Here is a 16,350-nt window from a genome sequence, read left to right on the forward strand (position 1 = left end):
AAAGATACTGGAATAGCAAGACTGCAGAAAATCCAAGTATCAGTCCCAGCGATGTATCTTACATCAATTGGGGTAATTGACGATGTGTCAACAGAACACTCAGATGAAGAATTATTCGACTCACTGGAAGCTGATGAAGCCATCACCAAAATTGAGAGGATTTCAAAATGGGATGAAACAAAGAAGAAAGCATCACCCACAAATAAGATAAAAATTTTTTTCCGATGTTTCACTCTCCCGAAGGAAGTGAAACTATTTATGATACCCTATAAAGTGCGCTTCTTTTTCCAAAAACCTACCTTTTGTTCCAACTGTCTCAGCTATGGTCATTTTAAAAAAATATGCAAAAAAAATGAAAAGAAATGCCAAATATGCACCAAAAACGAAACTCCCAATCACGAATGTTCGACGTTCTGTAAGTTCTGCCAAACTGGGGACCACAAAACGAATGATATCACCTGTGTTGAGAGGAAAAGACAATATAAAATCAAGGAAATAATGGTGAAGCAGAAGAAAACATACAGGGAGGCTTTAGAGGAACTCAACAATGGAGGAGATTTTCCAAGACTACCAAAAACTGATTTTTCAACCGAATACTCTCAAATTAGAGATTTATCTGTTAAGAATGCTGGTCTCATTGAGGCACTAGACAAAATCAAGGACTTAGTGCGCGAAATCTGCACTAACGTCACATCGGAGGAGAGCTACAAAAATGAGGTATTAGTGATTAGTAGATTGAGAGACATTTTAAAACACAACCAAAAAATCTTTGTTTAAATGATCAAATTAACTCAAATTAATATTAGAAGTTTGAAAAGAAACAAAGAAGAACTTTTATATTATGTTAATGATATTAAAAGTGATATCATATTATTAAGTGAAACTTTTACAAAAAAAGATGAAATAGTTAAAATACCAGGTTTTAAACTATTTTTAAACAGTAGACTTGTTGGATGGGGCGGTGTGGGAATTGCAATTAGAAATCAGTTTGATGCAAATGCATGCATACAAAACTCATTTCAATATAATGCCATCGAAGTTGTAGAAGTTAAACTAAGAACGAAAGATAAAACCTACAATGTAATATCTTGTTACATCCCACCTGATTCAAATAACGAAATAGTTAAACAAGACTTTCAAAAATTAATAGATACATATAACAATAAAGAAAATGTCATTATAGGTGGAGACTTAAATGGTCACCATGAAATGTGGGAAGACAATTCAAAGAATGATAGTAGAGGAATAATTTTAGCAGATATTATTACTGAATCAAATCTTATTTGTTTGAACAATGGATCTCACACTTACGTTAATATACATAAAAATTATAGTTCAGCAATTGATATAACATGCGTTTCCCAAGATCTAATCACTAATACGAGTTGGTTAGTCGATAATTCACATTTAATTTCTGATCATTATGCGATTTCTATAGATATTCACAGTAATGACACCACTTATCACAATAGTATCAAACAGAAAATAAATCATAAAGGTATTGAAAGTCAGTTACAAGAAATTAATTTTGAACATAATCCCAATTTACAAGAAATAGAGAATTGCCTTAAAACTATTATCCAGCAAAATACAGTAAATATTAATATACAAAACAACAAATATATCCCGAAAATCTGGTGGAATGAATACCTCACAAATCTTTGGAAAATCAAAAGAGCCAAATTAAGGATATATAGAAGAACAAAAAATCTCTTCACGCTGATTGAACTCAAAAAAATAACATGTAAATTAAAAATAGAAATAAGAAAAGCTAAAAAGAAAGCCTGGATAGAATTTCTAAACAGTATAAATCCAAATCATGATATAAAAACTATCTGGAATAAAGTAAATAAGTTCAATACCAAAAAATATAAGGGGAATAATAGTATCTTAAATAATGAAGAAATGGGTAAAAAATTCTTATCGAATAATTATGTAGACGAAGATGAACTTATTTTTCCCATCGAAAAAGTAGAGATTAATTATGACTTCTGCCAACTGCAAGAAATAGACCTCATAATAAAAAATAGCAATAAATCAGCTCCAGGTATAAACAAAATTTCCAATAATATTTTAAAAATGCTACCTCCAAATCTTTTAAGAAATCTCGTTAACAGTTTTAATGAAGTATGGAAAAGACAAGCACTCCCAAAAGACTGGAAAGAAATAAAAATCATAGGCATCCCGAAACCCAACAAAGACCCATCTAATATAGAAAACTATAGACCAATCTCATTAATAAATAACATTGCTAAATTGTTTCACACTATTCTAAAACAAAAATTAGAGAAAATATTAGAAGAGAATAATTTAATTCATAAGAATGTTTACGGTTTCCGTAAAAATAAAAACATAACAGATTACATAATTAAACTAATTGAAATAGTACAATATAACAAAAGGAATAATAAAAAAACCATGATTATTATAACAGATCTAAACAAAGCATTTGACAGAGTAAACGTCTTCATCCTAATTGAAATATTGAAGGACATGAATATTCCTATTGAAATAAGAGAGTGGATCAAACAATTTTTAGTTAACAGAAAAGTCACTTTAGAATCAAATGATTACAGTTTAATAGTTAATACAAGTGCAGGCCTCCCCCAAGGGTCAAAACTAAGCCCAACTCTTTTCAATATTTATACATCAAATTTACACAAATTAAATGGAGAGCATTGTGAGATCATGCAATTTGCAGATGACATTAGCTTAATTATCTCAGGAAATACGTCACAAGAACTATTTTTTAATGCCAATACAATTCTTAGTAAATTTAATGAAGCCATTAACAGATTAAGACTGAAATTAAATCCTGAAAAATGTTCCTTTATGATATTTGATAATAGCCGTACACATGATAATCAAAATGTAGTTTTAAATTATGTAAGTTTAGAAAGAGTTAAAAAGCAAAAAATTTTAGGAATAATAGTTGATGATAGATTAAGGTTTACTGCACATATAAGACAAGTGAAAGAAAACTGTAAAACTTATATAAATATGTTAAAAATCTTCTGTAAATACCATGGAGGAGCTCATCCTAAAACTCTACTCAACGTTTATAACGCCCTAGTTAAATCTAGAATTTTATTTGGAGTACCAGCATTTTTCAACAAGGACCAAGACTGGATAAAAAATCCTTTTCAAGTGATCGCCAACCAAGCACTGAGAGGAATTATGGGATACACCAAATCAACTCCAATCAACGCTATTTTAGCAGATTCAGGCGAATTACCAATCCAAATGGAAATGGAATCAACAACTGCCAAGTACATCGCAAAAAAGATGTCCTTGGGACAAAGAATACCCAACTTACCGCAAATTAAACAAATTAAAAACGTACATAATTATCTCGAAGACATTGCTATAGTAACAAAAGAACAAAATATGCCAGTTAACCTTAAAATCAACAAAAGTTTAATAAGAGGCTGTGCTAATAAAAGACAATTAAATAATGTAATATTAAACAAAGTGCACTAGAAACTATCAACCATTTTAAAGACTATGAAAGCATTTATACGGACGGTTCTCTAGCCAATGGCAAAAGAGGCCTAAGTATATTCTTTAAAAATAGTGGAGAGATATATAAAGCAAAAATTAATCAAAAAGTGTCAATTAAAGAAGTCGAATTAGTGGCAATTTATTTAGCAATAAAATTCAGTGTAACTATGAAAAAATCCAAAATAATAATATACAGTGACTCTAAAAGCGCGTGTGAAAGCTTAATAAACAAAAGTAATAAATTTTACGAAAATAAAATAAAAAATCTTGTAAGTGAAAATAATATCTATGTGATTATACAATGGCTGCCAGGCCATATAGGAATAGAAGGAAATGAAATAGCAGATAGAGAAGCAAAAAAAGCGTTAGACGAAGGAGAAGAAACAAACATTAAAATAACGTTTAAAGAAAGTCATAAAATAAGAAAAGATACAATGTGGGACATATGGAAAGAAAAATGGACAGCAATAAGTGAAATTAAAGGAAAATTTAACTATGAAGTGAGAAAAGGTTTGCTAGAACCAAAACCGTGGTTTAGTGAAATAAACTTATCAACAAAAGAAATTAAAACTTTATCAAGAATCCGAACTGGACATTGCTTTGACAAAAAATTCCTCAACCTAATGAAAATAGAACAAACTAATTTATGCGAAAATTGCAATGAAGTAGAAGATATAAACCATTTAATAATCAAATGTGAAAAATATAAAATGATAAGAGATAACTATATCTCAATTAAAAAAGAAAAAGAAGACATCAAAAAAATACTAAATCCTATTAACCATAAAACCTATAAAGACATTTGTGCGTTTGTAACAAGTATCAAAGCTTCCATATAAACCAGTAAATAGTTGAACAGTTGAACAGTTAATATTCATGTGAATTCAAATGTTACCAAAAAGATCCTGATAAACTCACAAGGGTTGCTTATTTCGACTTATCCTTAGGTCTGTAGCAACCCTGTAGAAAAAGATTTACAATGATCTTTAATCCATTGGCAACACACAGAAAACATTGATTAAAAAATATATATATAAAATTGATATCATGATCATCAACATCAACATTATAGCAGCGAAGACACACTGAAGAATTCAACACACATCAACAATTCAACGAACTCAAGTGGCTATATGGACCTTTGCTGAGTCTGACAGCCGTACAAATTAAAAGAAGAAGAAGAAGAAGAATTTTTAGAAAGTGGTGAATTTGTGGTAAGTGAAATATCAACAAAATTTTCCAGATCGGAGAAAATTTGATTATTTGCTGTTTCCTGAGGAAGAATCTGCAAAAATGGGTGATAAGAATTCAGATCAAAGTATCATGGACAAATCCATGCGATCGGTTTTCGGTAATATGCTGTAAAAGGCTGTTTTTAAGTGTATCATACCTAACCATGATGCTTCCTGTTGTTTACAGTTGGGAACATCCCCTACGAGGCCACGGAGGAGAAATTGAAGGAGATTTTCAGCGAAGTGGGTCCTGTATTGTCTCTCAAGTAGGCACAGAAGATTTCCGGCACTTTGAGTCTGGGATTTCTCATGATATTTCGTGTTTTCCAGGCTGGTGTTTGACCGGGAGAGTGGCAAGCCCAAAGGTTATGGCTTCTGTGAGTACAAGGATCAAGAAACAGCCCTGAGTGCCATGAGGAATCTCAATGGCTATGAAATCGGTGGAAGAACCCTCAGGGTGGACAATGCTTGTACGGAAAAATCCAGGATGGAGATGCAGCAGCTGCTTCAGGGGCCACAAGTTGAGAATCCATATGGAGAGCCTTGTGATCCGGAAAATGCCCCTGAGCTTATTACAAAGACCGTGGCATCTTTGCCACCGGAGCAAATGTACGAGCTGATGAAGCAGATGAAGACATGCATTCAGAACAATCCATCGGAAGCTCGTCAGATGCTCCTGCTGAATCCCCAGCTGGCCTATGCTTTGCTCCAGGCTCAAGTGGTCATGAGGATTGTGGATCCAGCCACGGCAGCTGTAAGTATTCCAAATACTCCCCAAAAAGGCAGCCCATTGAACTCTTTCCATCCTTCTCTTTCAGACGATGCTCTTCAAACCCAATCAGATGCCTCCAGTGCTCACGAATCAGACGGTGACGCAGATTCAGTTGCAGCAGCAGCAGCAGCAACTGACCGTGCCACATGTACCGCAGCCTGTACCACCCGTGACCATGACCAGAAATGATTTTGCTGCCCCTCTCGGCCAAGACATCGATTTGCGTTCAGTAGATCCTCGATTGACGCGCTCCCTGGACCAGGACATGCGTTCCCTGACTCAGCCTCTGCCTGTGTCCGATGCATTTGGTCCGGCTCCGAGGCCTGCTCGCCAAGCGGCTCCCACATTCCCAGCTGCTGATCCACGTCAACGTCCCATTGATCCGCGCACCAATAAAGTGCCCCCTTCAGTCAATGTCCCCGTGGTCACTGGAGTTCCGGCTCCGACTGCACCCTCGGCCCCTGCTGTGGCCGCTGCTGCAGCTCGGAGTGGCATTCCGTCGGGTATTCCGAGTGATGCCAGCGATCACGAAAAGGCAGCATTGATTATGCAGGTGCTGCAGCTGTCGGATGAGCAGATAGCAATGCTGCCGCCAGAGCAGAGAACCAGCATCCTGGTGCTCAAGGAACAAATTGCCAAGAGCACTCAACGCTGAAGATTTTTCATTTTATTTTTCAACTCAAGTGGATCGATTGTATTGTCCAGGAATCTTTTGATCAATAAATTTTTCTCTAGAATGGAAGATTTTTGAGAATTTTGATTCATATGCCTTGGAGTTTCTTCAAGCCAGCTCTAAGCTAGAGAAAGTTCCTAGAGTGCTAGAGGACAAGAAGTTAATTTTCTTACAAGTAAAAACATACAGAAGAGATTTTAAATTTAATTATTCATTTCTAAACCGTTTTATTTCGATAATCGAGAGGTATCAAATATTTATGAAAATAGATTTGCTGAAAAATCATTAAAATATAATTAAAATGTTGTTTCTTTTTGGAAAAAAGGGTGACAAAGCGTCCGAGTCCGAGGCTTTGGGGATGTTCGAACTCCAGAGAAGGAACTCCAAAGTATTGGCATTGCATAAACGAGCAGTAAAAAGTCAAAATTTGTCAGCAAAAAATTCGAAATGATCAGTAAAAAATAAAAAAATGGTCAGTAAAAAATAAAAAAAGGGCAGCAAAAAGTTTAAAAAGATCAGTAAAAAGTAAAAAGTGATCAGTGAAAAATAAAACATGGATCAGTAAAAAGTAAAAGATGATCAGTAAAAAACAAAAAGTGGTCAGTAAAAAATTTAAAATGAGCAGCAAAAATATTGAATTTTGGTCAGTAAAAAATTAAAAATGATCAGTAAAAATATTTAAAAAAGCAGCAAAAAATTAAAAATGATCAGTAAAAAAAAATAAAAAGTGGACAGCAAAAAATTTAAAACGAGCAGTAGAAATATTCGAGATGATCAGTAAAAAGTTAAAAAGTGATCAGCAAAGAATTAAAAATGAGCAGTAAAAAATTAAAAATGGTCAGTGAAAAACAAAAAGTGGTCAGCAAAATATGAAAAAGTGATCAGTGAAAAATAAAATATGGTCAGTAAAAAATTAAAAATGAGAAGTAAAAAATAAAATTTGATCAGTAGAAAATCAAAAGTGGTCAGCAAAAAATAAAAATTGGTTAGTAAAAAATAAAAAGTGATCAGCAAAAAATTAAAAGTGATTAGCAAAAAATTAAAGGTGATTAGTCAAAAATAAAATATGGTCAGTAAAAAAATTAAAATTGAGCAGTAAAAAATAAAATTTGATAAGCTGACCAATTTTGATTTTCTACTGACCAAATTTTATTTTTTACTGACCAATTTGTATTTTCTACTGTTCGTTTTTAATTTTTTACTGACCAATTTGTATTTTTTACAGACCACTTTTAATTTTTTACTGACCACTTTTAATTTTTACTGACCACATTTAACTTTTTACTGTTCACTTTTAATTTTTTACTGACCGATTTTTATTTTTTACTGACCACTTTAAATTTTTTACTGACATCTTTTAATTTTTTACTGACCACTTTGAATTTTTTACTGTTCACTTTTAATTTTTTACTGCCTTTCTAATTTTTTTTGTTGCTCATTTTTAATTTTTTTGCTGAACAACTCGAGTATTTTTGCTGCTCATTTTGAATTTTTTACTGATCATATTTTCTTTTTACTGACCATTTTTAATTTTTTGCTGATTGATTTTTAATTTTTTACTGATCAACTCGAATATATCTACTGATCAATTCGAAGTTTTTACTGACCAAATTTAACTTTTTACTGACAAAATTTTACTTTTTACTGACCATTTGTTTTTTGCCCAAAGTATTTTGGGTGCATATTAGTTTAATAGGGGAGAGTGGGGTTGTTTACGCATGTAATACAAATTGCATCTATTAGAAAATATTCAAGAGGAATTAAGAAGATAGTTTACATTTTTTTAAATTAATATGGTTCATATTCATTTGCCAAATAAAGTTTAGAAAAAACGTCAAACTGCATGAATTGGCCTATCCTACCCTATCTATCGCTTTAAATTTATAAATCATCAAAAAACAATCTCGAAGTACAAAATTGATCAAGAGGAATATAAAAGATATATATAAATCATTAAATACACTTCTATTTAATTTAAAAAAAGGGGTGGCAAAGCGTCCTAGGCTTTGCGAAATGATCGAAGTCGTGACTTAGATGCTATTATAGTTTAAAAGTACTTTTGCATCATTAATCATTTATCGGTTCTCAACCGATTTGAACCGATTCATAAATCTTTCAAAAGATCCTCCAAAATTGTTTTAAAAGTAAATAGAATTGATTTTCGGATAAAAATTAGATATCGGATATGAACATGAACCGATTTAAACCGGTTCAGTCTTATAGGAAATTCCGAGACCTTTCCAACGAGCCCAATTATGACCCCATTCGCTTGATAAATGCACTCTCCAGTGCCTTTTTAACCTTTGACCTTGAAAAACCGTTATAAGGAATGATTCTACGGTATTTTCGTCTAAGGACGAAATGTCCGCCCGGGTAATCTCTAAAAATGTAAAAATCTCTCGAGAAATGTATTCCCATATTGAAAAACGCAAAAAATAGTATTTTCAAAATAAATCTATTATCTATACTTTACCGTTTGTGAACGATGAAGTCGGATTTGGAATCACAGGACACTTCAAATAAATCCAAATTTGACCAAATCCGTTGGAAATTAGGCCCTCCAGGGTAGTTGAACTTTAACTTTGAGTAATTCAAGATGCTCATTTTTCCGGTGAAAGGTGTGGATGGACGAAATGTTCAGCTGGATTACCTTCAAAATGGGTCCCGGTCAAAATCCCGAACATCAAAATCCTAAAAAGCCAAAGTTCTGATAACCACAATCCTGAAAGCCAAAATTCCAAAAGCTAAAAATCCGAAAGACAAAACATCCAGAACGCCAAAATCCCGAATTCTTCAAAGTGTTATAGCTACTCCCTCGATGGCATCTGCGCTTGTTGGAGACAAAGGGAAGTTTTCTGTGATTTGGAAAATTATTCTACACATTATTCCCCGTATAATTTCATATTTTTCAGGATTTTGATAATTGAAGATTTGGCTTTTGGGATTTTGGATTTCGGGATTTTTGTTTTCGGGATTTTGGTTTTTTGGGATTTTGGCTTTCGGGATTTTGGTTTTTCCGAATTTTGGCTTTCGGGATTTTGATAATTCGGAATTTTGGTTTTTTGGGATTTCGACGCATTCGAGATTTTTGTTTTCGTTTCGGGATTTTGGTTTTTCGAGATTTTGATATTTCGGAATTTTGGTTTTCGGGATTTTGCTTTTCGGGATTTCGACGCATTCGAGATTTTTTGGCTTTCGTGATTTTGGTTTTCGTTTCGGGATTTTGGGGTTTCGAAATTTTGGTATTTCGGAATATTGCCTTCTGGATTTCAGTTTTTCGTAATTTTGGTTTTTCGGGATTTTGGTTTTCGGAAATTTGGTTTTCGAGATTTTGCCTTTTCGAGATTTTGGTATTTCGGGATTTAGGCTTCCGGGATTTTGAATTTCAGGACCTTGCTTTCGGGATTTGGCTTATCGCGATTTTCTCTTTCGGGATTTCGACGTATTCGGAATTTTAACTTTTGGGATTCAGGTTTTTCGGAATTTTGGCTTTTCGAGATTTTGTTTTCGGGATTTTGTCTCTTCCGAATTTTGGCTGGCACCGCTCAAAAATATTTTCGAAAATTGACGAAATTAATTAATTTTGAGAAAAGTGAGTAAAATCTTATTTTTTTAACTTATTTTGGGGGAGGGGAAGAAAAGAAAGTGATTAATTTTCAAGATAATGTTATTTAAGAAGGGAGGGGTCATCAAAGACGGGAAGTCGATATCTCATACCATTTGAATTTTCTATGCGTCGAAGGATTCAGGGTTACAATTGAGCCCCATTAAATAAAATTAATTGACAATTCTCAAATGACTAAGAATAGCCACAAGTAAAAAAAACTGACATTTTAAAGAAACGATTTTATTATCAAGTTTTATTAATTCAAGTCTTTTTTTTTCTTTGAAAAATTCAGTTGTCATGATATAAAAAAAAGTTCAGCAATTCTCAGTAAGTTTTTGCTGAGATTCTGTTCTAGTACTTTTAATCTTGTGTAACTCCTAAAGAAATACTTCTGTGGGCAATGATAAATGAGATTAATAATAATAATAAGGAAAAGTAATGAAAAAACTAAGAAGAAATAGAGAAACACTAAAAAAAAGCCTCACTTATTGCTCTCACGAATGTAGAATTTGTTTGCAATGAGTGGCTCATAGATGACCTCTTTGGCATCTTTTCCTGCAAAGATCTGCACGAGATGTGGTGGCCCCTTCTCCAAAATCTTCACATACACCTTCTTCTGATGCAACAACTTCCTGAGTTCACGCTCTACATCTTCAGCACGGTAGCGTGGATTGACGCGTACATCAGCCAGGCGAAGTTGAATGTTTCTCAGAGGTGCAACCTGGAGACTCGGATGGAGATTCTTGATGTGCCTGAGACTAACCATCTCTGTATTGAGATAGTCAACAAATTTCACAAGGATCTCATCTTCTACGGTCCTGTCCGAATCAACTAGAGCCCGATACCAGCGTCCATCTTCATCATATCTCACCAGATACGGTGATCCTGGAGTCAGGGATGACACACACGGATAGAGTGAGGAATATTCCTGGAGGCACTTGTCCAATCTCTGTTGTTCATTTATGTGAGCCTCAATCTCCGGATAAAACCACAAATCCGTCGGCGAGACAACTTCAGTGGTCATCCCTTCAAATTCCTCACAATCTTCCTCCAAAACCAGCTGCATAAAAATTTCCTCCGTATCCGGAACTTTGGTTGAAGTATACGTGGGATTGAATTCCTCAGAAGATTCAGGGCCAAGAGACTTCTTCTTGATAGTCTCCACCAAATCTTCTTCCATTGCTGTGCAGTCGGAATCTGAACTTGTCACAAAATAGTCCGAATTGTCTGATTCATCATTTCCACCAGTTGCTTCATCATTGTCAGACACCAACGTCAGATCGTGGCGCTTGAAGTAGTCCTGAAATTTGGAAATTGTATCCAATGTGGGCTTCTCCTTTTGCTTCTCCGCCGTGCCCTTTTTGGCTTTCTTTGCATCATCTGGTTGGATGCATTCCAATTGCGTGCGTTCCACGATAGTATCCTCTTTCTGAGCCCGTACTGCCATTTCGTTCTCCAACAAATAATCCACAAGATCCAGACTTCCCATCCGAAGGCTGATTATATCATAAACTCTGTTGTTGGAGTGGATGATTTCAGGAGGACCTGCGTCAGTTAAGAATCAAATGCACAAATAATATCCCATAAAATCAAAAAAAAAGTATAGGAAACTTAGTAAAGAAAATCATAAAATGTTAGATAATGAATTTTCATATTAGGAAAACTTTAAATTCGATAGGAGAGACTGGGGCAAAGTCACAAAACGGATATTTTATTTTTTACAAGGTACTCGAGCGCCTTAAAAATTTCTAATTAGCGCAGTTTTATAGGAAATTTACCGCTCTACAACTTCGTGAAAGTAATTTCCCTCTATTTTGTAAGGAAATACGTTTACCGAGCCGATTTCTATAAGGTAATTTTGTGAAAATTCTCAAAAATTCTGGGGCAAATAGTACCAGACATGGGGTCTTGTCATAATTTCATTCGCTTCATTACGGGGTTCCGTAAATTTGAAAAAATACCTAGAGGACATATTTTCATAGAAAATTTATTCATCTACACCTTTGTAAAACACCGTTTTCTCTGAGAGAAAAGTGAGAAAACGAGAAAAGCGCTTTTTAAGTTATTTTAGAAAAAAACACACAAAAGACTGCAAATCGTTTGACCAATGCAAACAAAGCAGCGAGACATGATAATGACATTTCTTTTCGTCGTGACACATCAGAAATTGATTGGCTTTTTTGTTACTTTTTGCTCTATACCTTTTGTTACTTTTTACCCCAAGTGGCCATTTTTAATAAAAGGATTTCTGGAGAAAAGAACTTTTGTGAAATTCTAAAATAGATAGCGGATTCGTATTCAAAGAATCCAAATTATTTAGAAAATATTCACTAGTGCATCAATTTTGAAAAAATAAGTAGGTTATAATTGTTATCTTCTGCAAGGAAAATATTTCAAAAAGCCAGTGATAAGCCTAGATCAGCTTATAGAGGTGCGATTCCTTCATTGCAAATTTGGATCGTGGCAAACTGGAACGATATTTATACATAAATATTTCAAATTTCGTTTAATAACTCTTAAACTATATGTAGCGTATTATGGTCATTTATTAATAAGGAAAACTGGATGAGAAATGCATAAAAGTATCTGAAAAACTTTAAAGTTCATCCATTTACAGCCTCTTTCAGGCTTGATATGTGCAAAATTTCACTCCAAATGAAAATTGACGGCCCGCGAAAATCCGCGAAAAATTTGGCGGCCTGCGAAAATTCGCGAAAAATTTCGCGACCCTTGAAAATCCGCTAAAAATTTCGCGACCCACGAAAATCCGTGAAATTTTTCGCGTCCCGCGTAAATTCGCGAAAAATTTCGCGATCGGCGAATATCCGCGAAATTTCTCGCGACCCGGGAAAATCCACGAAAAATTTCACGACCCGCGAAATATATACAGTGTCTAATCAATATATGAGGGGCCCATAGCAAAAATTCAACGTAAAAAGCTGCGCTGTAAAAAGGTTGTTCCAAAAAGTGTACCGCAAAAAGGAAACCAAACTATACTAAACTTCATAAGGAAAACTCACAATTATACAACGTTAAAGATTGCGCTTAAAAACACGCACAGCTCAATGCGCATTCTTAACCGTTTTATGATTGAACTGTGCGTGTTTTTAAGCGCAACTTTAAGTGGAGGAACCAAGAGAAATTTTCTGAACAATTTGGTTATTTTGGGCATATCTTGACAAATTACAGAAGAAAATCCTAGAAGATCTGTAATTTCCTGGAGGACCGGGAGAAATCTCCTGACCAACTTGAGTATTTTGGATGTTCTTGACAAAATACAAAAGAAAATCTCACAAGATCTGTGATTTCCTGGGGAAACCAGGAGAAATATTTTGACCAATTTGGGTATTTTGGTCAAATAATTCCCTGACATTGTCTATTTGGAGAGTACTCTAATTCTGGAGGAAGCAGAGAAATGAAGATTTGGTCAGATAAATCCTTGAGATTTTTACCGGTTTAGAACCGGTTTTTCAAAAAACTTATAGCACAGAAATCGTCGTACGCGCAAGTAGATATATTTAAAAAAAATTATGAAGATATCTCTTTCTAAACCGGAGATATTTGTGTACTACGGACGGCCGGTCGGATTCAAAAATGGCGGACTACCATTTTCGACATCAGGGATGTTCAAAACATATACCCTGTGAATTTCAGCTCCATCAGAGCACTTTTAGAAAATTGGAGTATCACAATAGGTATCACACCTAATGACACATATTCTACACTGAGTGAGAGAAATCCGAAAAAGTCAAAATAATATTCCGGAAATGTTAATTTTACCCTGCATTATTGATCCAAAATCGGTGTAAATATTACCCTTTTTAGGTGTATTATTTGTTAAAGTTACTCTTTTATCATGTTGATTTTACCCTCAAAAGGTGTAAAATTAACATTAAAAAATGTTGATATATTTTTACACCCGAAAAGTGTTAAAGTTATGACGAAAAAAAGTTAATCGTAGCCTCTTTTTTTCTCAGTGTATGGCTAAAGCATAGGATATGTGTCATTTTTGCTCTGAGGTCCACATTTAAAAATTTGGCTTTTATTTGGGAATAAATCTTAAAGAAGATAGGATTGCAAATTATTTAAGGGTGGGTCTAATTGGGGATAATATTGATGTAATAATTGTTATTAGTAATGAAGATAATCCACGAAGTTCATATTCAAATTGATTTGAAACTTTGTTAAGCATAAAAATTGGAAAAAAATATAAACTTACCCGTGAGTGTTGCTGTGCATTCATGTCCAACAGTGTAGGCGTGTATTTTGTCAAGGACATCACATGGCCATGGCTCATCGCGCTTGAAAGGAACGATGGTGCCAAATTTGAATCGATAGGACAAAATTGGAATATCCCCAAAGAGGAGATTCTTCCTCATGTCCTTGAAGGCACATTCCTCGATGTTCCCGTAGTCAACAAATTGCACCAAGCACTGACTCTTATCCTTGTCCACGCGCCTCACAATTCCACGGTAGAATTTATTGTCCAATTGATACTTGGCCATGCATGGCTGATTCTTTGCCCAGAATTGCTCAACGGGCGATGGTAGGGTCTCAGACAGGACATTGAGAGCGATCTCTCTCATTTCGTCCAGGAGTTCGCGACGTTTCACATTGTACATGTAGATAATCCCATTATTATCCACACATGTTGTCACTCCCATGAAAATCACTTCAGTCCAAGGCTCAGCTGACTTCCACTCCGTCACCATTGTGATCTCTGAAGTGAGCTTGTCCTCTAGCGGATCCTTTTCAATAGCTCTGGATTGTTCACCGCATTCATTGAGACGCCCAATAAATTCCTCAAATTCCTGATTGCGCAGCATCAACTGAATCTCAACTTCGTCATTGTCAAATGTACTGGGGAATTTTTCCGTAAGATGAGCATAACCCCGATGTACCATGGATTCATTGATATTTTTCCAACGGACAATTGTCGGCTGTAGTGGATCATCTTCTTCGGTGCGACCCCAGAGAACAACTGGAGTAGAATTATTCACCCACGGTCCCATCATGGTTACAGCATATCCCTCAAATTTCTTTGTTGTGCAGTAACTTCTGAGTTTGTCCACGGCAGACGATGCCCAAACCTTGCTGCCAGCTGTTGGTTCAATGTGTGACAAATGGCATCGAAGAGCCCCGTAGGGAGCTGTCTGAAGTGTCTTGTCAACCAATGGTGCCATAGCAGAACTCTTGGTCTGCACCTGTACACCAAAGTCCATCAAGTACACTTCATACTTATCACTGGATTCATCCCTACGCCTAACAACTGCTCGACGCCACTCACAAATCTGATCATCTGGCGTTTCTGTATGCACAAAGCACAAATCATTCACGTTCCATATGGGAAACTGATCTGGTGGCACATAATTGGCCATATGACCCTGAATTTTGCGTTGGATGTGTTCAATTGCACCTATGTGGTGCAAGAAGATCACATAGAACTCCCCTGGAGTAACTACATTGACAATCTTGGAGGAAATGCGAAAGGATCGTTTCTTCTTGTTCTTGGACGAACTTCCACCTGTCAAGTTGCCCTTATCATCGTCCGAATCATCTATGTCCTTTTGAAATTCAACCTAATTTTGTAAATGAAATTTAACATAATTGAAATGAGTCTTTTAAGATTTTGAATCGAAATGTTTTAGAAAAATAATCCTATTATTTCATTACACTGAGAGAAATCCGAAAAAGTTAAAATAACATTCCGGAAATGTTAATTTTACCCTGCAGTATTAATCCAAAATCGGTGTAAATATTACCCTTTTTAGGTGTATTATGGGTTAAAGTTACCCTTTTTCATGTTAATTTTACCCTTAAAAAGGTGTAAAATTAACATTAAAAAATGTTGATATATTTTTACACCTAAAAAGTGTTAAAGTTATGAGGAAAAAAAGTTAATCGCATCCCCATTTTTTCTCAGTGTATCATTCCATGGACATAGTCCAATACAGGGATCAAATTATATTTAAATATTAAGCACAGTCATTACTGAACCTATGTTTTCCATGAATTTACTTTACCCAGTTAATTACTGAACTTCTGGTTCTATACACTAGATCCCGGCATTATGCACATTTTCAGGACCGAAAAAAACGCGCGAAATGGCATTAAGCATCGAGAAGATTTGCATAACCGCAGGGGCTTTCTTTTGAATAAATAGGCCGTAGAACGAATTTCGCACGGAGTAAAAGTAGTTCAAACAAAAAGATTCAATTATTTCATAGAATAATGCATTAACAAACAGTACTTTTTGGCCAGAGTTCTTTAATAAATGGTTAAATATTTAAAAAATTTATCTTAATAAAAGAAATTAAAGTTTTATTCTGAAGAAGAAGCAAAATGTTTTTAAATTTCCTGCGTCGCAAATAGTATACATTCAGGCGTATTTTAAAAATGATTTTATAAATTGACTCCCAATGGCAGACAAACTTGCATAATTGTGTGTGCATAATTCCGTCAGGTGCATAATCCCGAAGGACTTAATGCCGGGACTGAGTGTAGTCATTATTGGATATTTCCTAAGCCCAGTAACAGAATTCTTCTCTTACACAAAAGACTTCTG

The 16,350-nt window shown here is 34.8% G+C and overlaps 3 protein-coding genes across 4 annotated transcripts in view; 2 read left to right on the top strand and 1 right to left on the bottom strand.

The window, feature by feature from the left end:
- The window catches only part of LOC129799738 (uncharacterized), a 155,229-nt gene that overhangs the window by 135,055 nt on the left and 3,824 nt on the right, over positions 1-16,350 (top strand). The window lies entirely within an intron of this gene.
- LOC129799745 (cleavage stimulation factor subunit 2 tau variant) lies at positions 4,694-6,247 on the top strand. The gene is made up of 4 exons (XM_055843929.1): positions 4,694-4,852; positions 4,921-4,999; positions 5,064-5,487; positions 5,552-6,247. Exons 1-4 carry the CDS (start codon positions 4,795-4,797, stop codon positions 6,158-6,160), a joined length of 1,170 nt encoding a protein of 389 aa, XP_055699904.1. The 5' UTR covers positions 4,694-4,794; the 3' UTR covers positions 6,161-6,247.
- Positions 10,010-16,350, bottom strand: part of LOC129799737 (uncharacterized) — a 154,942-nt gene continuing 148,601 nt past the window's right edge. For both annotated transcript variants that reach the window (XM_055843909.1, XM_055843908.1), the window contains exons 11-12: positions 14,005-15,364; positions 10,010-11,330 (exon numbers count right to left, since the gene is read on the bottom strand). In XM_055843909.1, the coding sequence (XP_055699884.1) occupies positions 10,267-11,330; positions 14,005-15,364 (2,424 nt within the window). In that variant the 3' untranslated portion in view covers positions 10,010-10,266. The remainder of the gene's footprint in view (positions 11,331-14,004; positions 15,365-16,350) is intronic.

Source organism: Phlebotomus papatasi, chromosome 1 (assembly GCF_024763615.1).
Source record: "Phlebotomus papatasi isolate M1 chromosome 1, Ppap_2.1, whole genome shotgun sequence".
NCBI lineage: Eukaryota > Metazoa > Arthropoda > Insecta > Diptera > Psychodidae > Phlebotomus > Phlebotomus papatasi.

Coding starts and splice junctions, on each gene's coding strand:
- LOC129799745 (XM_055843929.1), top strand. CDS start 4,795: ATGGGTGATAAGAATTCAGATCAAAGTATCATGGACAAATCCATGCGA. Junction 4,853..4,920: donor ATCCATGCGATCGGTTTTCG/GTAATATGCTGT, acceptor TGTTGTTTACAG/TTGGGAACATCCCCTACGAG. Junction 5,000..5,063: donor GGTCCTGTATTGTCTCTCAA/GTAGGCACAGAA, acceptor CGTGTTTTCCAG/GCTGGTGTTTGACCGGGAGA.